Below are 22,617 nucleotides of genomic sequence, written 5' to 3'. Positions count from 1 at the left end.
TCTGAGATTCCTATTCTTCATAGTTTACCTCAGATCATCAAGAGTCATTCTTCAGCTGGTTTACAAATCCAAGGTTTTTAGTCCAGGGATTTATTACTCATTTAATGCTCTCTGGTCATTACCAATTTGAGCCACAGTTTGGCCTTAGTGGTTGTTATGCCCCTTCCAGGCTGAAGAACAAAGAACTCAGCTCCAAGTCGGAGGGCGTGAGTGAAGGAGCCGAGCCCTAGTGCATGAGTATGTGCGTGAGTATGCATCCTTATATCGAATTATGCATTCCAGGAATTACTTACCAGTCCATAGATGCTGTCTGCCTCTTTGTCCACCACCAGCAGTGTGGTCTGGTCTCCGCCCCCCTTGATCATTTCCACCACACTGTCGTGATCAAGGCCTTCCACGGACACGCCGTTGACAGCAACCACCAGGTCGTTGTCCTTCAAGCCAGCCGCCTCTGCTGGGCTTCCAGGTTCTATGTCCTTGGTGATCTGACCTGCCCTCCCCACACAAAGCAAAGTCACCAGGAAAGCACCGAAGCAAATAAGTGCTGGGGTCTCTGCTGGATCCCTGGGCCTGAAGAAACAGGTATGCTGTATCCAGCTCCTCCAGTCTCTCTGCACCCCAGGGGCCTACAAATCTACTCTCTAGCCTGTTCCTGGAGCAAACCCAGCCTCAAACCATGAGAGGGTCTTAAAAGACTGAGAAGGCTGGTGTTTGCTAAAAGTGTCTGGTGGTCACTTTTGACAAAGTTCCTAGGAAGTCCGTGGGCATCCTTACAGCCACATATCGTACCCAGCAGGTAAGCCACAGAAGGGAAAGGGGCCAGCACTAGGGAAGTGGAAGCAGGAGGTCCCCAAGTTCAAGGTCAGTCTGTACACAGTGAGACCTTGGTGCAAAAGGCAGGGAGGGGTGAAGAACACAAAGGCTCCCAGCCTTTGAAGCCATGCTGGCGCTGCCCTATTTGGGGGTCCCAGCCTGTGCCCCAACAAGCAAAGTTCAGCCACGAGTCCTCCATAAGCTGATCCAAACAGCCAAATTAATAGCAGAAAGGAGAGACTTATTCAAGAGAGCCACCCTGGTAAGGGCAAAGGGGTCTAGTGACCCCTTCAAGTCTATCTTCAGGGTTCTGAAGTGAGGTTAAGGCCCCACCCACCACTGGCCCATCCTGCCCTCTCCCGAAAGGTGGTCTGATAAGTTGTGAATCCTTCTGGGTGCCTGCCCCCTTTCCCGCTCAATATTTAGGCTTTCTCTTTTCCCAGCACGAGGTTCCTGAAGGAATTTCCAGAGGCCAGTTGCTTGCAACTGCTCAACCTTGTGTTCAAGGCCATTATGTTGGGGTTTCCACATCACAAAAATCAGCAAATGCTCCAAATTCAGATTTCTTTCAGAGTGCCAAGTTAGTCGCACCTGTCTATCTAGATCCTAAATTGTGCCTGACTACTCTGATATGGAAACAGACTCCGGCATCAGGCCACCCAGAGCAACGTGAGCAGCTCTGCCTCCCACTCCCACGCAGTTCCCAGGCAGGGCTGGAACTTGGTGCGCCTGCACTGCGGATGAGGGACTCAAGGTCTGCTGGCCTGGTGCCTCACCTTTCTGTCCAGAGCCTGCCCTCAGGTAGAATCCGTAGCCATTGCTTCCCTTCCTGATCACCACCACCCGGGGCTGGTGGGGCAGCAGTTTCAAGCTGGCTGTCTCCCTCTTGAACTGTGTCTTCTGTTCATCATGGCGCTTGGCAGTCTCCTTGTCCACAAGGAGGAACACGATACGGCTCCCCGCCTTCTTCACCTGCAGCAAGACACACAGATGAGGGGCGGGGTCCCCACAAACAACACAGAGAGGAAGGCCGCCATGCGGCGCAGAAGGCTCGGGTTGGTGGCCTGAGCATGAGAGCTTGCGTGCTCCCCCCAGCCGGCCGGACTGGTATTTATCTAGCTACTTTGAGGGAAACCAGCCAACCACACAGATGTTAACTGAACTCAGGTGGGAGCCCAAATTCCTAGAGAGCAGAAAGATGTGCAGGTGAGAAGGGCCGAATGGGATTTTAGAAAAGAAAGTAAGGGTCGACTTTGGAAGATCATTCTACAGGACAAGAGGTCGGTCAGTGTCCAAGGTTCCATCTGACCTCAACAAGAGAGCCCGTCTCCGGTGTCAGCAGGCTGGGGGGGGGGGGGCTTCCAACACCGGACAGGTGTGGTTTGTTACCCATGGCCATGCGAGTATGGAAATATGAAATGGACTTGAGGAATTACTTATAAACTTAACACTGTATTCTGTTTTGAGTAGTGATGAAATCCATCCCTTGCCACCCACACCTCCATCCAGAAGGCATCTAGCATCCCCATCCTTGTGCCCGACGCCTGTCAGTCACTGAAGGAAGCTGCCACCTGCAGATGACAAACAATAAGAAGCCCCATCTGTGCCACCTCCTCCTCTCTCACACACACACCTGAGGTAGATTAATTTACAAGTTGGACACAGTGACTAACAAATAATCAATTACAACAATGTATTGTAGTAACAGTTGTTTCAACGTATGAACCATCTGTTTCTGGAAGTTTCCGTTGCTTTCAGATGTGGCTGACTGCAAGTGAACGTGAAGATGGAAACTGGGGGGCGGGGGCGGGGCGGGGGGGGGGGGCAGAGCCCTGTCAGCCCCACCCCCGCCACCAGTGACTCTGTGCGCCCTTGACACAAACACCTAGATGGATGCTCTCCCGTCACACGTTCATCCAGGCAGGCCCTACCACCCACCTCCGGCACTTCCGATGGAGGGCAGAGGGGAGAAAGCGCCCTTTGAGGATTACCTTTTCCACCACTTCCTCGTGATTGGCGTTCTCCACATTTTCTCCGTTCACTTCCACCAAGAGGTCCTCGGCCAGGACCCCAGCTCGCATGGCCGCTCCCTGAGGTGTGATGTCAGTCAGGTACACGCCCTTTTTGCCTGGAAGAAGAGTCGGAGAGAGACCCTATTGCACAGAAAAGCTGCTCATCTGCCGATCAAAAGTTCCCTCCAGAGACCTTCAGAGCGGACTCAGATCGCCATCGCCCGCCTCGGCTCTCAACTCAGTGACAGCTCCAGCACAGGGCTGGGCTCTGCTGTTACTCAGCACGGGTCTCTTGGTTTGAAGAGAAAGTCTCAGTCTGACTGAAGGAAAGGTGAGACTCTCGGTGACAAGCCAGTGAGATGGCTCAGAGGATAATGCCACCTGATGTCATATCTGATGACCTCAGTTCAATTCCCAGGTCCACACAGTGGAAGAACAGAACTGTAAGTTGTCCCCTGACCCCCGCACATCCAGCATGGCATGCATGAACACACACACACACACACACACACACACACACACACACACACGCACACACGAGCACATGCACACATGCACATACACATCAATGGAAATTTTAAAAATAGATGTCTGACGTTGGCCTCTTGAGCCAGAAAGTACTGATCCATTCCCACACAGCATCTATTTCTGCATCTGTAGAATTAGAAGTCATCCTCTCCGTTCCTTCCTTCCCCTAACATCACATACTGCTGGCGTCCAGAGGCCTCTGCTGCAGCCCAGCAAGGTCAGAGAGAGGAGGAAGAGGAAAGGGAGCGTGTGTGGTGTGGTCTAGCTGTTAACCTAACAAGTACTAGTAATTCTTTCTAGACGCTAACATTTCCATCTATTCTGAGGGTAGCTCCCCCCCACCTCCCCGGAGCTGAGGACCGAACCCAGGGCCTTGTGCTTGCTAGGCAAGCACTCTACCACTGAACTAACTCCCCAACCTCATGAGGGTAGCTTTATACAGCCATCTATGGTACTTGTAAGGAGGAGGACCACTACCAACTCAGCTTCCTTGAACTCTAACAGCTCTATTGCCCGTTAGAACACAAGGATGGCACCTTTAAGGTCTCCCTGTGGCTCTCTCTGGAACAGAGTTAGAAGCACCTGTGATAGGCTCCGCCAGCTCTTGACTGGCATCCTCCATGCTCCTGGCCACACATGACTGTGCCGAACTAAATTCTGTGATGGGAAACTCCTCACCACCCCTAAAAGGTAATAAAAAGCCAGACCTCTCCTTTGTTCTGGGCTCAGAAAAAGCTCTGAGGGCTGACCTCTGAAGAGGCTCCTTGAGCCTCCCCGCCATCCTTTTCATGTGGTTGACTCGTTCATTCACTCGTTCATCCATTCTCTCTCTCTCCTGGCTTCAAAGGGAAGCCTGTCCTTCCCTTTAAGATCCCGCCGTGTTTGACTCTCCATATCTGTGTTGTCTAATGTGTCCCCCCACCCGAGGCCCCCTCACGGCCTCGAGGGCTTCTCTCCACCTAATAAACCTCATTCCTGACGGGATTATGTGTCAGCTTCCTCTCCAAGACAATTGCTGCTTAGCTTCTTATATATTCACCATCATCTTGCAGTTTGTCGTGAAGAAAACATTCTCTCCATAAAACTAACCAACCACTCGCTGTATGCATCAGCCCAAGAGCCCAGTGAGGAGACTTGTGAATTTGGACTTTTTAGGTTAATTTGTGTGTGTGGACACACACACACACACACACACACACACACACACACACACACACTCTAGAACATGCACGTGGAGGTCAGAGTTGGTTCTCTCCCCCCACCAAATGGGGCTCTGGGGATTGAACCCAGGTCATCAGGCTTGGCAGCCAGCACTTCTACCCACTGAGCCAGCTCACCAGCCCTCGTCTTTTGTTTAACACTATTTTACCATTAATAGAGTTCTAAGAAATACCAAGGTTCTTTGGCCCTCAACACCACTGTGTTTAATAATACAGATGTTTAATAATCATCTCTCTCGTGGTTGCTATCTCTTGTGTGACCTCGGAAAACCATGTTAAATTGTCAAATAGCCTTCTCCTTTGTCTTCCACCAAACGCAGCCGACCATCAGTCCTCTCCAGGACCACAGAGAATGTGGACAGGGCAACACTAGTGTTAGGTGATGAGCTAACACTCACCTTGTGGCCCTTTCTCGTGAGAAAGCTGATTTCTGAAAAGATGTGTCAGCATCTCTCCTGAACCTACCAACCTCCTCTTCTCTGTTTAACAGTTAGAGACGGAGCCAACAAGCTTCCGTTTTCCTAGGAGAAACACTAAAGAATTCCAGTGGACAGTGCAGATGGTGCATTCCTCTGAAACCACAGAAACAGGGCGTCTAAGACTTCCTAGGGGTCAGGGATTCTCAAGTATGTCCTTCATGGCATAGGTCAGGGACACATCTTAGGACAACTAAGACTAGGCTACAGCTGAGAGTATTATAATGTCACAGGAGGGCAGGCAGGGTTTATACAGCTGCTCTGGGGTTGTAACGTGGTAACAGATGCTCAAAACTTTGCTAAATTTTTGGCTTCTCTGGGCCATGAAAAGATGTCAGTCTCATCAACGTAGATACCATGAAGAACCTCCTCCCTCCATCTTCACCCTAAGGGAGCTAGAAAAGAACAGTGAAGCCAGGCAGTGGTGGCACACACCTTTAATTGCTGTACTCGGGAAGCAGGGGCAGGCAGATCTCTGAGTTCAAGGCCAGCCTGGTCTACAGAGTGAGTTCCAGGATAGCCAGGGCTGTTACACAGAGAAACCCTGTCTTGAAAAACCAAGGGAATACAAAACAAAACAATGAAGAGGAATCAGCCCTTGAACCTCTGGCCTCAAAGGGCCAGCCTGACACACAGTAGGGAAAAGATACCTGGGACCTTACTCTGCTCAGCCCTTGCTGATGTCCGAAGTCCGGATCTCTCTTTGGACAACTGCAGAGAAAGATTAGGACTGAGGACAAAGGAAGAGAGGGTGACGGTGCTGTGTGTGGGCATTCCATAACGACTACAGAGAATGTCGTTAACAGCCTCGGTCTTCCGGAAGGCTATTGCTCACCCCACCCCAAGCTCACCTTGGATGGTTTTCAGGGAGAAACCGAAGCTGCTGCCCTCCTTCACCAGGTAGCAGAGCCGTGGCTGGGCAGTCTCTACTGCTCCATTCATCACAGGACCTGGTTTCTTGTCATGGAAAGCTGGCTCCCCCTGGCTCTGATCCAATTCTTTCAAGTCCACCTGTTTTTTAATAGCCCTCTCATAGGAGGCTCCGTCCAGAACCAGCAGAGTCACTGAATTTCCGCTCTTTCTGACCAGGTCCACCACCTTTAAAGAAAGGAGAAATGATAAAGGATACCATGTCCTGATAACTACCTCCCGCCCCCCCCACCAGCTGCAGGAGGAAGGTGTTCATCGTGTGTTCCTAAAGGTCTGCCAGCTGACTTGACACCCACACTCTAAGCAGAGGGGTATGAGACACCTTCACCCCAATACTCCTAATACATAGAGGAGGATTAGACTGGGACCCTGGCACTGTAGGGATCCAGGAAACCCTTACAAGGACTGGTCTTCCCCAGAAATGCTCGCTCTAGACCAGTGGCTCTCAACCTGTGGGTCATGACCCCCCTGGGGATTGAATGACCCGACCCTTTCACAGAACTTGTGTCTCAGATGCCCTGCATATCAGATATTTACAATTCATAACAGCAGCAAAATTACAATTACGAAGTAGGAACGAAAATGTTATGGTTGGGGGTTTCTACAACATGAGGAACTATATTAAAGGACCCAAGCATGAGGGAGGCTGAGAGAGCACAACAGGGCTTCTCAGGTCTGTGGGGGGCGGGGTGCATGGTGTAGAGTAAGGGGAAGGATACCAAAGTGAGGCAAGACCCACCTCTCCCATGTATTCACTGCATGAGTGTTAACAAGCTAAGTCGCCTGCACATGGCTGCCTTGTCTGTACAGTCATACATGCCTCACAGGCTTGTGCTGAGGGCTCTAGCTTCTTCAGATAAAATTGTCTAGCACACAGCAACTGGGCAATGCATGTTTGACCTGGCACTATTACAGTGGAACATTTTTTAATTGATTGGTTGATTGGTTCTATAATAGGGCACATGCCATGGTACATGCATGTGGACACTTAACGGAAATCAGTTCTCTCCTTCCACCATGTAAGTCCCAGGGATTGAACTCAGGTCATGAGACTTGGCAACAAGCTACCTTTACCCACTGAGCCACGTAATACTTTTTACAATTCTCAGTTCATTATAAGCAATTAGACTAGCCAACGTAAAATACAATAGATCCTTGCCAATGGCAGCCACAAGAGAACCAAGCTCCACTGACCCCCACCAATCAAAGTGGGCAGAGATGTGGAGACTGAAGAACCCCAAGTGTCTATTCACCTGTGCGTGCTCTTCCTTGTCAACAAAGATACCATTGATCCTGAGAACTCTGTCCCCATCCAGGAGCCCTGCTTTCTCTGCTGGGCTCCCCTTCTCAATCACCCGGACCAGGTGGCCATCCGTGTCCTTCTCAATGCGCAGGAAGAAGCCATAGTTCTGCCCCTCTTGTTTGGACAATTTACACTCTCTGGGGCTGAAGGTGGAGGCCATTTCTGTGAGAAAAAACAAATGGATAAATCCTCAGGCAAGGAAATCTAACTGGAGCATGAAAGCCTGAGAGTCTCCACACATAGCCTGTCTCTGCTTGTCCATTCTGCTGTGTAGCAATGCTGGGACCCCAGGAAGCCTTTGCATAGGCCAGGTTCACGATTTCCAAATCTATCCCCCAAGAATGGCCTTTTTACTGGAGTTTCAGACCCATGTGTTCAACTGCATACGTAACACAGGTGCTCTGACTTCAGTAGCTCCAACCAAACTCATCTCTGTCCCCTGCCCTAAAGATGTCTAAAAACACATGACCCACAAAGTTTAAGAGGCCAAATCTACCCTCTTTAATGACCACACAAAATAAAAGGTTTCATTTGTGTGTGTGCTGGAGTTTTGTTGTTGGTGTGTGTCTGTGTGTGTGAGTGTGCACATGTGAGTGAGTGTGCACATGTGTGTAGAAATCAGAGGTCATGTCAGCTGTCTTCCTCAATGCCTCTCTACCTGATTTATTGAGGCAGTCTCTCAATGGACCTGGAGCTCACAGATCTGACGAGAGTAGCTGGCGAGAAGATCCAGCTGTCCTCCATCTCTGCCTCTTCAGCATTAGGATTGCAGACACACCACCACACCACACCCAGCTTCTTACAGGATCTCTGGGGATCCAAACTCCTGTCCCCAAGCTTGCAGAGTGAGCACTCTAATGAACAAGTCTGTCTTCCCAGCCCCCCGGAAGTTTCATAAGACATTCTCACACACGTGCTCTGCCCATGTCCACCTCCAAGAAGCATGCTTGCACTCAACTATCTGATGAGCCTTTCAGGTTCTAGATGTTGAAGACACACCTGTGATGAATGAGAGAAACTACACACTGCCTTTCTAACCTGGGAAGATATTTTTTTCGTAATTATATTTTTAAAACAAAATGTGGTGTATGCCATGCTGGGGAAGAACGGAGAGATACAGGCTGGCACACCAAAGGGTCTTTGGGAAGAAGGAATGGGCTGAGGAGAAGCATGACTTGCTCCTTGGAGAAATGCCTTTCAAGAGGTGGGACTGAGGTGAGACAGGACAGGGCAAGGCAGGCTGCAAACAACTGAAAAAAGGAGAAGAATTACTGAAACAAAGCCAGGGCTCAGAGCTGGTTGTCGTGTGGATAAGTCAATAGCAAAGATGGCTGCACCCCTGGGTTGTACCAGCAACCTAAGACAGTGCAGTGGGACACACCACAGAAATATGTGAGAGGGAAGTAGGGGTTCAGCAGCACAGAACAGCAGGGTCCACGGAGACATGATCAAAATACATGACATAGACATATGAAACTGGGAAAGAATGAGTTGGGGAGGGAGGGAGGGAAATGGCTGGTGATGATACACCAGAGTAAAGCAAGGATGGCGGGTCAAGGCTCTCCTTACCAAGGCCACTTCTGTCCCCACCCAGCCTGCCCCTCCTGCCACCACAGGAAGGGGGCAGGGAACAAGAGGAGAAAAGGAATGTGTGAGCAACAGTGGGGGCCTTACTGCTAAGGGAGACTGCTGGGGCTCTGAGGCCCCCCAGCTCAGCACTGTGCGTTCCTAGGAGTGGGGGCCAGCCCAGTCAAAGGCCGACGGGAGAAACCAAGGGCAGGATGGCTGCTCCTCCTCTGGGCTCTCCTCATCACAGCCCAGTTTGTGAGCATGCCCCTTTGCTCCAGAAGGACAGGAAGAGGTGACTATTAAAAACATGGAGGGGTAGAATGAACAACAGGCAACATTATGCTGCAGGCCTCCTAGAAGTCTTGCTGTGGCGATTCAAGATGCCATAGGACCTTGGTGCCCGCAGAGGGGCAGCACAGAGCAGGCAGGAAGATCTCTACTACCTGTGGCAGCTGGGCCACCCCAAGTGTGTTCTCGTTCTCTCTCTCTCTCTGCAAAGATGAGTGTGAAAATATGTGGTCAAAAAAAAAAAAAAAACCCCAAGAAATAGGCCCCATCAGACACCAGAGGAGAGAAAAGCGAAGACGCCTTATACAGTGGCCATCACCTACACCTTGGGAGAGCACAGCAGCTCTCCCACATCAAAAGGCTCAGCCGGGGAAAGGGCCCCACAGGGAGGAAGGGGCCTGGTGCAGACATCACCAGCCAGCTCTCCTCACTTGCAGGCACCACTTCCAGTCTGTTCTGACGTAGACTTTTGAACTGCTCTTTCTGCCCAGCCCACGCGCATCAGGTCAGTTTCAGTTTCCCACCACATGCAAGCTCCTCTCCAGACCCATCAGTCTCAACTCCCCGGAGCTGAAAAGCCTTGAAGGGATTGCTCAAAGCCTCTTCGATCCTTCAGGTAAACAGTGGGCAACCTCATCCACATGCTTCCAATTCAGAACGTGCCTTTACAGCCAGAATAAAGGGTGCTGGATTCTGTGCGTTCAACAAAAGAGGAGGCTGTTTGTGGTCAACAGATGAATGTTCATTTTTAAGGTACCCATCTTAAACTTGGCTGTCTCACATCTGGGGTAACCACTGCAGGGTCCCTTCTCGCTTCTTCTGCAGGCCAAAGATGAAGAGAGAAATCCCTCCTCTAGAGGAGGCTGCACTGGGGAATGTTTTCCCATCTCACTGGAGACCCAAAACCCCAACATGCCAAAAGATACGAGGTTGCTTTCTTGGCAACAATCTCAGGCTGTGTCTTGTTTGGGGGGACGTTCAAAGTTTCTAAACAGCCAGACTGAGATCAGTGAGACCTGCACCTGAGGCTTTGAAGAGTCTCAGGTACACAAGGTCACCATTTCTTCCCACGGCTGTGGTTGAAGGCAGGGTTAGAGCCGGTTCCCAGCAACAGCAGTTCTGAAATGTCATCATCCTGACAGGGAGATGCCGGCTCTGTCCCCTTCCTGCTCCATCCATCAGCAGGTGTTCCCCACATAGATTAGTGAATACCATCACCCCAAACAAGCTACGCAAAACTCCAAATGCCTGCCCTTACATGGGACCCTGGGGCACAAAATTCTTTCCGTGACAGTATTATGCAAAGCCAGTTCACTCTGGCGTCTACAGGGCCCTGCTCCATTCCACCTCCATTCCCAGTTCCGTCTAGTCCGCATCCTGGTTTTCTGTGGCTCCTACATCAGACAGGGCCTGTCATTTTAGCACATGTGTGTCACTGCTGCACAAGGAGATGTCTGGACTCTGAGCTTTGGCGTAACTAGGAGGACACTGTGCTTAAGGATCTCTTTCCTGCTTCTTCAACGCCCCCCTCAGCCCATCTACTTCTTGATGAGGAAATCTGAGGGCCAGGCCCTAATGGTGGGTGTGTAGGTAATTTGTGAAGATGTGGAGATTTCTAGAATATCCCAAAGTGGCTCTATTCCCAATTATCAAAATACTGGAGATGAAATGAGGCCGTGACCCCTGAACTCTCTGAGCTGACATGAAAAGTCAATCCTTGTCAACAAAGTTACTTGTATGACCAGGACCAGGGCCCTGGCCAGGCGGACAGGGAAGGACGGGGCCCTGGCCAGGCAGACAGGGAAGGACGGGGCCCTGGCCAGGCAGACAGGGAAGGACGGGGCCCTGGCCAGGCGGACAGGGAAGGACGGGGCCCTGGACAGGCGGACAGGGAAGGACGGGGCCCTGGACAGGCGGACAGGGAAGGACAGGGCCCTGGACAGGCGGACAGGGAAGGACGGGGCCCTGGACAGGCAGACAGCAGAGGACCGGGGCCCTGGACAGGCAGACAGCAAAGGCTCAGAAGTGTTTGTCCATCACTCCTCTTGATAATGTTACTCTTTAGACTCCATTTTCTTCCAAAACAATTGGATTCTTCCTATAAGAAAGAATGATATACCTATGTCCAGAAGAAAAGCTCAGAGCATTTTGCAAGTTAGGAAGACGAGAAAATGAACACAGAAAGGTTAGGAGGCCCCTCTGTCAGGGGTCAGAGTAGAAAGGATTCAAACTACTAGGCTTTTCCCACAGAAAAGAAATATCTCACAGGCCCAGAAGACAGCTCCTAAGGCAGGCCAGGGCCTCTCAGCTCACCATCCTCCCCACAGATCCTTAGGTCAGTACTTTTCACTAGCCTTTACACAGCAAGCTGGAAGCCATGCCTAAAGAGGTCAGGACCACCGAGGCCCACATAGCCGGCAGGTCCAGCTTAGTTGCAAAGGCTAAAGCTGGGTCTTGCTTTGGCCTCAGTGTGTGTGTGTGGAGATGGAAGCTGCAGGGCTTTCCACTGATGGCTATTTGGAGGGAGGTAAGACACTGTTTCCGTTGTTCCTGCTGTGAGGGGGGCTTGTGGCAAGGCCTGCCTGTCCTATCAGACTGTTCCAGGCAAAACTCCTTCTGAAGCCTCTGTTCCACGATAATGTTTCATGTAGGTGGAAATGTCACAGGCATGAATGCTCATGAGCCAACCCAGACAGAAGCGGAGGAGGAGGTGTTTAAAGCCACTTAAATGTCAGCTTCAGGATCTCCTGAAAGGATTAGAAAATCTTGACTTTGGTGGGAATCCAACAAGACCACAAACTGTGCTCTAGAGCCATGAACATGGGATTCCCCGAAACATTTCATGACCAAATACACGCCCTTAAATCCCAGCACTTCAGAAGCAGGTGGATCTTCAAGGCCATCCTAGTCTACACAGCAAAAGCCAGGTCACATAAGGGCTCAGAGATGGATGTTGGCTCTTGCCTTGCAAGCATGAGGGCCTGAGTTTGATCTCTTGTGTGGTGGTTTGCATAAGTATGGGCCCCAAAGACTCCTGTGTTTGAATGCTTGGTCCATAGGGAGTGGCACTATTAGGAGGTGTGGCCTTGCTGGAGTGGGTGTGGCTTTACTAGAGGAAGTGTGTCATTGGGGGGTGGGCTTTGAGGGTCACTACTCTTCCTGCTGCCTGCCAATCCAGATGTAGACCTCTCAGCTCCTTCTCCAGCACCATGTCTGCCTGATGCCACCATGCTCTCCACCAGGATGATAATGGACTAAACCTCTGAACTGTAAGCCAGCCCCAATTAAATGTTTTCCTTTATAAGAGTTGCTGTGGTCATGGTGTCTCTTCACGGCAATAGAAACCCTAAGACACCCAGGAACTGTTGGTATGGTAACACACACTTGTAACTCCAGAGCTGGGAAGGTGGAGACAGGCAGAATCCTGGAGTTCATCAGCCAGCCAGCCTGCTCCAGGCCAGTAAGAGGCCCCCATTGCAAAAAAAAAAAAAAAAAAAAAAAAATCACTGAGGGTTGACCCATCTCCATATGTACACACCTGTACATGAGCACCTGCACTTACATGCCAAAAATCTGGTTGTTGTTTTTTTCTAATTCCTGTGAGCCTCTGCCTCCTGAGTGGTGCTGGGATTAAAGGTGTGCACCACCATTTGTGGTCTTATTATTTTGGTTTTGTTTGGAGTTTGTTGTTTTGTGGTGCTCGGGTTCAAATCCAAGGCCTGTGCTCTACCACTGCATTTGCCCCAAGCAAATCCTTCTTCAAAGGAAGCAAAATAAATAGCAAGCCCTGGATCAAAAGTCACAGCATCCTCTTCTCATCCCTGGGAGTTGCCCAGCCCTGCCCAAACCATGCCAGCTGGCTTTATCTGTGTGATAGACAGGCCAATCAAAACTATATAAACCCGACGGCCATCATGTGTCACTAACAGTAATAAATCACGCCTGTGAAATCCCAGTGCTGGGTTGGAGAGATGTCTCAGTGCTGAAGAGCACTGGCTATTCTCCCAGAAGATCAGGGTTCAATTCCCAGCACCTACATGGCCCACTCACAACATCTGTAACTCTAGGTCCAGGGGATCTGTTGCCCTCTTCTGGCCTCCAAGGATATCAGGCACTCTTGTGGTACACATACATACATCCATGCAGGGGATACACACAGTTAAATAATTCAGTGACAAGTAAGGGATATCATCCCAATGTTCATGGTCACCCACAAATTAGATCTCCATCCCAGAATCACCTGCACAGAGTCATAAAATATATACTTAGTCTCCGCCTCATAGCTTTGGGCACAGGATTTTCAAGGCATATGTAAAAAAACTAGCCTTTGACATCACCCCACGTCACTTGACTCCTTTCCCTTCAGGGACAATTCTCCTGGGTCACAAAAGAATGTCACGGTTGGGTGGGCTATTAACAGTCACCCCAGAGCTCACCTTTACCCCCTTAAGAAGCCCTGGTGGCAGTCTGGCTAGGAGAGGCCCTTGATGATCAACACCCTGAGCAGTCCTCAAGATCCAGCTCTGCCTAGTGTCTGACATGGCGCCTGGAACTCATGGCAAGCTAAGTCCATGCCTCTTGTCTTGCTCTCCGCTCGATAGTGCCGAGCAGTTCTGAGCCAGACAGCCAGAGTCAAACAGTTGAAAACTACTTTCAATTTATGGATTTTGAGAGAACTCTGATGCTTGCCCCAAACCTAACTTCCTTAAAAGCTAGCCAGGCTTCGTAGTGCACACCTTTAATCCCGGCACTCAGGAGGCGGAGGCAGCCAGAACGCGGAGTTGAAGGCCACCTGGTCTGTATAGGGCATTTCACACCACCCCCCCGGCTACATATTAACATCTGGGGGGCAGGGCGGTGGGGGTGGGCAGCTAATGCCACCCCTCCTCCTTCACCCAGCCAGCCCTGAAAACTGACCCTACTTCAGCTTCTTGCCACACCCCTGTCTCTTCCTTCCCCCGACTAGCCCTTCTTCACTCAGCATGCTCAGGCAGGGTAGGGCTGTTTAGAACCGCGAACAGAACTCCTTCAATTTTCCACCAGACTTACTAGGCCACGCCCAACTCCTGTGTTTGCACCGTGTCTACCCTACACTAATATCTAAAGCTACCCAGTTCTCAAGGGGTTCAGAGTCAGTTAGGTTAGAGGAAAGGGTTGTTAGAAAGCTAATTCCCACCAGCTGGAGAGAGGATTCAGTAGTTAAGAGGGCTCACTGGCTGTGCTGCCACAGGATCTGGGGTTCAATTCCCAGCACCCACATGATGGTAACTCCAATTCCAGGGAATCTGACACCCTCTCCTGGTATCCAAGGGCACCAGACATGCATGTAATACACTAACATATATGTAGGGAAAACACCCATACACAAAATAAAACACAAATTAAAAAGAAAAAAAATCACCACTACAGGCAGAGTGTAAATGTGTAAGAGCTGTGCCTTGGGACAAATGAAGGACTACTTCGTGAATTAATGAGGCTTTGACTCTTGACAACAGGTGGGCAGGATTTCGACAACATCAGGGGTGGGGGGAGGCTGTTTTGGACAGAGAATGGTATGGCTATAGGCCATGGGAAGTCCTTGGGCATGCCCAAGGAAGAGCTAAAAATCAAACCAAAGGGAGCTTGCAGGTGGCAGACACGGAAGAACTTCATGTCCAGCCCACGGTATCTGGCTGTGGTCCGGTGCCACAGGGAGTGGACTAGAGCAGACACCCTGGAGGCAGGCCAGCCAAGAGGCTGTTGCAGTGACCCGCACAGGTGATAAGGGCCTGCCCTGGCCTGGAAACTGTGCGGAAAGAATGAAGGGGCAGGTGGAGGAGCCACACAGAGCGCTAAGCAATAGGGTAGCATTCATCAACCCTGTCCCTTCAGATTTCTCCACGCTGAGATGGCGTCAGACACAGCTGGTGCAACACCACAGGCATCAGGATGTGCACGCTGCCAGGACCAGCTGGCGAGGAGGAGCTGCTGGGGTGCAGCACACGGCATCTCGGCATCTCCGCAGCACACTCCTCCCCTGGCCCCTGCTTGCTCGCACACTGGCACTCTCCAGCCATCCGCTTAGCCTCTGCTTCTTCTTGAGGGCTGGTTTTTATAATTCGCCTTGAATTAAATTGTATTCTACGAATCAGCTCTGAGATTGGCTCCCACCCTGCAGCTGGCGGCTCCCTCTCTAGCATGGACTAAATGATGGCCCTGCTTCGGAACCCCAACATTGACCATAATCTCTGATGGGTCCACCTTCAGAGATAGGGGCTTGAAAGTGGCAGTTAAAGTTAAATTAGGTCACGAGGAGACCAATCTAGTAGGGCTCATGCCCCTTTTGAAAGAGGGTGTGAAGCCAGGGATGCCCTTGTGCTAAAAACAAGACCATGCAGGGACACAAGGAGAAGGTGGCCACCATGAACACTGAGGACAGGGGCCCGAGAGGGCCCAACCTTAATGACACCTTTGCTTGTTCTTCTGGCCTCTAGACCTTCAAGAAAATGACACTCTGAGTAATTTTACCAGCCTGAAGAATTCTATGACAGCAGCCCTATCACCTTCTAAGTCACGAGGTAGGACTCAAAAAAACCAGTACGGCACAGCTTTCGACGGGCATGGCAACACACATTTTTCATCCTCACATTTGGGAGGCTCATCAGGAAGAGCATAGTTTGTGGCCGTTACCCTGTTGCTTAGCGCTCTGTGTGGCTCCTCCATCTGCCCCTTCATTCTATCGGCACAGTTTCGAGGCCAGGGCAGGCCCTTATCACCTGTGCGGATCACTGCAACAGCCTCTTGGCTGGCCTGCTCCCAGGGCGTCTGCTCTAGTCCACTCCCCGTGGCACCGGACCTCAGACTGGGCTACGTCAGGAGACCGTGTGTCACAGAAATACAATGGCGCAATTGGGGAATGGGGTGGCAACGTCAGCGTGTGGTGGCTTTAAAGCCGGAGGCACAGCAGAAGCTCTCTGGTAGGACTTGAACCGGAGTCCTGCTCCAGGGCAGCCTGCATGGATGTGCCAAGTGATGCCTGTGGTTGAGTGTAACAGGAAGAGAGGGGATAAAGCCTCCGGAACGCCTCCAAAAAGGAAAAAAAAGCCCCCCGGCGGGCATACAGTGCCATTCAGAGAGGGATTCCAAGATAAAACATGTACACTGCCAAACTGTCAAGAGCGGAACAAGAAAGAACAGGGAAGGTCACTGCTCTGAGAAAACAGAGGCCAGGGAAGCAAGAGGGGTTGAACCACAGATGCAGCATCCCAGAGGGGTTGGGGGCGGGGGGCGGGGGCATCTGGGAAAGGAGCTGACACACGCTCCCTTTTGTTGGTGGTGGTGTGTGAGACAGGGTCTCCTGTAGCCTTGACTAGCCTGGAACTCCCTACGTAGACCAGGCTGGCCTTGAATTCAAAGACCTGCTTGCCCCTGCCTCCCAAGCACTGGGATTAAAGGCGTATGCCGGCATGCCCAGCCAGTTGCTCCCATTTTTAACCTTAACGAAACTGTCAGCACATGGGATGTATGGAGAACACAGGAAGTGAGTGAGTTTTGATGGACAGAATACTCGACCAGTGGATCATGGAGAAATGGGGGGTGGGCAGGGAATGGAACAACACAGAATCCATTTCAATCTTTCCTGAACAGTAGCTGGAGATGTAGAAAATTAGGAACTTTAACAATATGAAACCAAAGTGTCACAACAAAATATATAGGGGGGGCGGTTAAACAGATAAGCCAGTGATAGCACCTCAAGACTATATCGCTAGACAGCTGGGAATGCCCACAGGCAGCTACCGTGACAAGGGAAGACATCATCAGCTAAGCCTACCCATCTCTCAGAGGAATCTGCAAGTCTAGTTTTGTGTGAAATGCTCCCATATTTTAAAGAATTTGCACCCATTTCAAACTTCTAAGAAAAAAACATGCTGAGTGGTAGTGGCGCACGCCTTTAATCCCAGCACTCGGGAGACAGAGGCAGGTGGATCTCTGTGAGTTCAAGGCCAGCCTGGTCTACAGAGAGAGTTCCAGGACAGGTTCCAAACCTACACAGAAAAAACCCTGACTTGAAACACCAGAGAAAAAAAGAAAGAACATGTAAACCCAAACAAAACTGAGCCCATGGGTTGGCAGTTTGTGCAACCATATCTGGAATATTACAAGTGATATTACTTCACTACAGGGAATCAGGAAACTGGGAAATTTTAGGAAACTGGTTTAAATAATCGTGTATCTTTATAGAAGATGTAGTTTGGTCAGCATGACTTATCGGCCTTTTCACCATAATGTACAGCAAGAGCAGGCAGGGCAGTGACTGCAGACCAGTCGGTGCTGAAGCGTGCAGAGGTTCCTGGACATGACCATCAGCGTAAAGAAAAATGACAGAATAAAAGTAACCTTTACCCTAGCTGGGGTTTGACATTTAAAAACAGAAGGCTAGCTGGTGAGGATTTCTAGACTGATGATCAGCCCAGAGCAGGGTGGTAGACTACAGAACCAGCGTCTACTAGAAGGAATGAGAAAGAACCAGAAAAGAAAGAACGGGAAGACGGAGTGTTTGCAGGAGGAAGGGCGACCTAAGGCAGTATTCAAGAAGTGAAGTAAGGAGCCATCCAGGGCAAGTGACCGAATCCTCGCTAAGGTTTATGCAACTGAAAAACCAACCCCACTGTGCCCAAAAGCACCGAGGCAATGAAAGCCAGGAAACAGATGCTCCCTAAGTCCAGCACCATCATTCTGTCTTTTCTAAGGAATCAACCTGCTGTTGGTCATGTAAAGTGAGTCAACTTTTTCTTTTTGTTGATGGTTAGTGGGAGGAAAGGATGGAATGCATTTACAATTCAACAAGGAACCTTTTCTGAGATGGGAGTTCACTGTGTGGATGGGCTTCGGGATTCACCTGCATGTACCTGCTTCACAATGGTGGGGCTTAAAGATGTGTACCACAACGTGCGGCTTCAACAGGGAACTCTTAGTTCATACCTGTTTTAGGAACCTAAGGGACAAGCCTGAAATGCCCAACACAGACTCCAAGCCTGGGGTAGGAGAGGTTAAGAAGTCATGAAGGTTCCTTATCACAGAGTAGTTCCTCTCTATAATGGGAGCCTATAGCCACAGCCATGGGGAGCTAATGGTGTGTGGTGTTCTAACTACCTCCCCACGGTATTCTACTCTGGGTAAGATACATTAGGAAGGACCAGAGTTAAACTGAGATTTGTATAGCTTTGAACCCAGGAAACCCTTTGCTAACTGTGAGGATGTAGGCGAGGATGGTGGTACCCTTGATGGAGACAGTGACCCTCCAGATGAGAACGTTGAAAGCTCCAGAGCACAGAGTCCAGAGCATGGATGCCCACTCCAGATTGGCTCTGACCTCTGGTGGGGACCCGACTCAGTGGCCTTCTTCTACAGCACCAGAGAAGTGCTCTGATTTTCTTTTTGCTGTGGGGGCAAGAGTGGGGACTAGAGAATATGCAGGTACCTGGGCATCAGGCAAGTCATCCATCTACTCTCTCCTGACAGACTCTGCAAAGCTAACCTTAGCCACTGGGAAGAGCGGATGCCTCTGTTCCCAGTGAACCGCTCAGATAACACTGACACTCGCCCTGACCCCGGAGAATTCTGTCAGTCTGTGTATTAAGAGGCTCAAGGCTGAGCTGCAGTTCTCAACATGGTCCCAACCAGAACACATGAACCCCGAGTGGAAGCCAGCAACCAGGGACCCGAAGAACACATAAGGATGGAGAAGCTGGAGTGAGCAAAACGCTACTTTATACATTGATATCTGGCCCACGTGTGGACCATGGCCAACAGGGAGAACTTAGGGAATGGGTCCACTCAACTGGAAAGAATCATGGAATTTCCAGACGATTTGGTAAAGGAAATAGGATAAACAGGGACTTTGCCTATAGGTGGGAAATGGGAGCTATGGTCGGCAACGGCCTCAGCAATGACAGCCCAAGGACTGACCTCTTTGCCTGGGTGATGGTCTGGGTGCAGTCGACTTTTACATAAACATAGTAATCTTCTACCATTAGTCATAAGGACCTAGGCTCACCGTCATCTTATCTAATAGTAATTAGAAATCAATCGTGTGTTCAGAATTACAGAGATAGCAGAGTCTCTCCCTGTCGGCACCTATATAAACACCTGTGCCAGGAAGCAGTTTTACTGAAAGATAAAAGTTCACAGGTCAGCTGGTGAATAATGTTTAACCTAGTCACTGAGTCTGTGGAAGGGTCCTCCATTACATAACCCAGGACAGAACCCTGAGTGGACAAACTGTCCGCTCCACTAAGGCAGAAGTGGGAGGGAAAGCAGGATCTATCTAGACCTGAGTCACCTTCACTGCCCTCCATGCTTGTTATAAAACCTGAGCACTTCATCGAGAAGAGAGTCAACACTCCCAGAAGTTTAACCCAGTGCATCAGCCCACATGAACCTGAGAAGGTTACTCCTTCCTGCATCCACACTCACCCGTGTGACCCAAAAGAACAGAAGTTACTAGACTTCTGTTAGGGAAAAAAAAAACAACAACTATATATATATAGTTGTTGGAGAATGTGGGAGTTAAGTCCAAAATTGCAGACAGGCTGTGAATTCCCACTGTGGTCAACCCTGGCAAAGAGCTTCCCACCCAGACAACCACATCCCTCACTGTCAGAGCCAAGCACAGGCTGCTTCTGCTAACAGCATTCAAGAAATCATGCTGGGGTTGGGGATTTAGCTCAGTGGTAGAGCGCTCGCCTAGCAAGTGTGAGGCCCTGGGTTTGATCCTCAGCTCAAAAAAAAAAAAAAAAAAAGAAAGAAAGAAATCATGCTGTGGGGCTAGAGAGATGGCTCAGCAGTTAACAGCACTTGCTGCTCTTGCAAAGGACCCAAGTTCAGTTCCAGTTGCCCACATGATGGCTCACAACCATCTGTAATTCAACTAACGTCTTCTTCTGAGCCCCGGGGGCACCGGGTACAGGTGCAGTGCATGTACATATAGGCAAAACACTCATACACACAACATAAATAAACTTTAAAACAGAAAGAAAGAAGCCATACTGTAGCTCAGCTGATACTGACAATAATCTCTGGCAAACCACACAAAAGCACTTTGATTTCATCCTTCAAAGATAATTTACCTAGAGCACATCTTATAATTTTGATGCAGGTGGCTGGCTGAGCATAGGCCACTGGGGCTTCTGCTTTGAAAAGCATCATCTATGGAAACTCAACCAAAACAGAAGGAAAAGCAAGGCCCTAAAATACAGATTTGCTAACTGTACCGCCCATGGTGACGGCAGCTCTTCGGTCTCAGCTGGGGACAGATTTGAAATGCAGGGAATTCGTGAAGGCATTCCATTGAGAATTATCTAGAGAGGACAGGCCCAGTGAGCAATGTTTATTTCTCTTCCATGATAAAGAATAAAATTTCTTATACCAAAGGTCATTTCATCTGCTGGTACCTCGAATCCTCCCTACCGCAGGCTCCAGAAATGATATTCTGTACCATACGACAGGACTCCGGTTGGGAGGTCAATGCCCTCCACATTTTGATTGCTTACCTAAGAGCTTCAGGGGCTGGGAGAGAGATGGAGTCAAAATGTATGTATTGAGAGAAGACACCCTCACACTGTTGATGGAACTACTGCCCCAAATAGCTAAAGCCTCCTGGAGATCAGCTGGAATGAGGGTTTCCCCCAAACCAGCAGGGCACTTCTTTATTTCTGTCGTTGTTTTGTCTTTGTGCAGGATCTCACATAGCCCATGCTTAAAACTTCCCTTCCACTTCAGATTCTCTTGCTTCTACCTGAGTAACGATCACAGGTGTGTACCACCATACCTGGTTTATGTGTGCTGGGGGGTCAGGCCCAGGGGCTTGTGTATGCTGGGTTAGCACACCCCCCAGTCCCTAAACTTGCCTTTCTACCCACTTACATTTTCCATATGCCTGGTCTATTAGCAGAGTCCTCCTGCCACTAGATAAACTTTCCAAGCAGCATTTCCAGTCAGTCTCTAAAATGTCAACCAAAAACCAAAAGTCTAGATTCCTGCTCAAGCACCAAGCACGTGCTGTTCTTTCAGAGGACCCAGGTGCTGTTTACCTCACTACCCTCTGTTGCTCCTGAGGAAATACAAAGCTGGTCTCTGCATGACCACCCACACCCAGCCTGCCCTTTGTTCATCCCACATGCTCCGCCTGGGTTACCCTCCCCAGTGCTGACTACTCATTCATTGGAGGTGCTAAGTAAACATTTTTTCCATGTGAATGAATCCAAGACCTTCTCAGGTCCAAGTCAGCATTCAAATCCTGCATGACTAGCACACTCTGTAGGTTATCACTCCTCTCTTAAAGCATCCTTTTTATGTTCATCAAGGTACATTTTAGTACCTACAATGAGGCAGGTGTCAGGCTCAATCCAGATTAGGCAAGACATTGTCTTGTCTCCAGAAATCAGTGGAGAGAGTTACAAAACACACCTACTAGCACCGACCCAGTTGCTAGGCTAGTGAAAATGTGCTATTGTTAAAGTAAACATGTACTTCCTAGGCTACCTGCCGTTTATGGGTACTGAATGAAACCTAGTGAGTCATTTTATGTGTGTGTGGGGGGGGGGGGTCTAGACGGCTGAGTGGGTTTCACCTGGTTAGACATGCAGAGCCTAGTCTCAAATGTGAGGTCTGGGTTCCTTCTGCTTCCCAGCCTCAAGGGGTACACTGTGCTATGGGATCATGTAGGCAGAGTGGCAGGAACAAGCCGTCCCCAGGCAGAGGAGCACACACATCTTCATGGAGAGTGAATGATACGGAATCACCTCAGTGCACACAAGGATGAAAGAAAGAAAATGGGTCAGCTTAGACAGTGAAACACTGGACTCAGGCCCAAAGATTACAGAAGACATATCAGTTGTTTGCATCAGTGTCCCCGTGGAGATACACTGCCTGTGGAGTAGGCAGAGCTCCTTGGGGTATTTCCACACTCTGTAAGTATTCTGTACAGCTGGTGGGAATCCCATGAGCTGTTCCTGTTTAGGTTGGGAGGGGGTTGGTTTTTGTTTTTAAGTTTTGTGTTTCCTTGGTTCCACCCAGCTTTCTAGATAGTTATCTGTTTCTGGCCAGGTTCAGGTGGTGGCTGTTTCGAACCTAGAGCAAAGCTTTATACAGCAGCTATCTAGTAGGCAGGACGCCATCCTTCCTATGACAAACCTCTGTCACAGCCGGGAGTCCTGTGTTCTCTGAAATCACACATCACAAGGGAACTAAAGACCATCATGATGTGGCATGTGAGATGCATGAGCATTTAACTTTCCCAGCAGTAAGCCCTGGGTCCCAGAGGCTCTGAGAATAACACACACATGGGACCTGGAGCACAGGCCCTCCCGCCCTCCCCCCCCCCCCCCCCCCCCCCCCCACCCCCACCCCCGCTTCTCTGTGTATCCCTGACTGTCCTGGAACTCGCTCTATATCCCAGGCTGGCCTTGAACTCACAGAGATTCCCCTGCCTCTGCTTC

The 22,617-nt window shown here is 50.0% G+C and overlaps 1 protein-coding gene across 2 annotated transcripts in view; it reads right to left on the bottom strand.

Annotated features, from left to right (window-relative positions):
• Positions 1 to 21,793, bottom strand: part of Pdzk1 (PDZ domain containing 1) — a 28,091-nt gene extending 6,298 nt beyond the window's left edge. Inside the window, exons 1-6 of one of the 2 annotated variants that reach the window (XM_036190125.1) lie at positions 21,750 to 21,793; positions 7,233 to 7,444; positions 5,901 to 6,147; positions 2,805 to 2,941; positions 1,590 to 1,785; positions 294 to 490 (exon numbers count right to left, since the gene is read on the bottom strand). In XM_036190125.1, coding sequence (XP_036046018.1) covers positions 294 to 490; positions 1,590 to 1,785; positions 2,805 to 2,941; positions 5,901 to 6,147; positions 7,233 to 7,442 — 987 coding nt within the window. In that variant the 5' untranslated portion in view covers positions 7,443 to 7,444; positions 21,750 to 21,793. Of the gene's footprint in view, positions 1 to 293; positions 491 to 1,589; positions 1,786 to 2,804; positions 2,942 to 5,900; positions 6,148 to 7,232; positions 7,445 to 21,749 lie in introns of those variants that run through there. The other variant, XM_036190126.1, reaches the window with a different exon arrangement.
• Positions 21,794 to 22,617: the final 824 nt, after the last annotated feature.

The sequence above is a fragment of the Onychomys torridus genome, chromosome 6 (assembly GCF_903995425.1).
Source record: "Onychomys torridus chromosome 6, mOncTor1.1, whole genome shotgun sequence".
Classification (NCBI taxonomy): Eukaryota; Metazoa; Chordata; class Mammalia; order Rodentia; family Cricetidae; genus Onychomys; species Onychomys torridus.
This window is presented reverse-complemented; position numbering and strand designations above follow the sequence as displayed.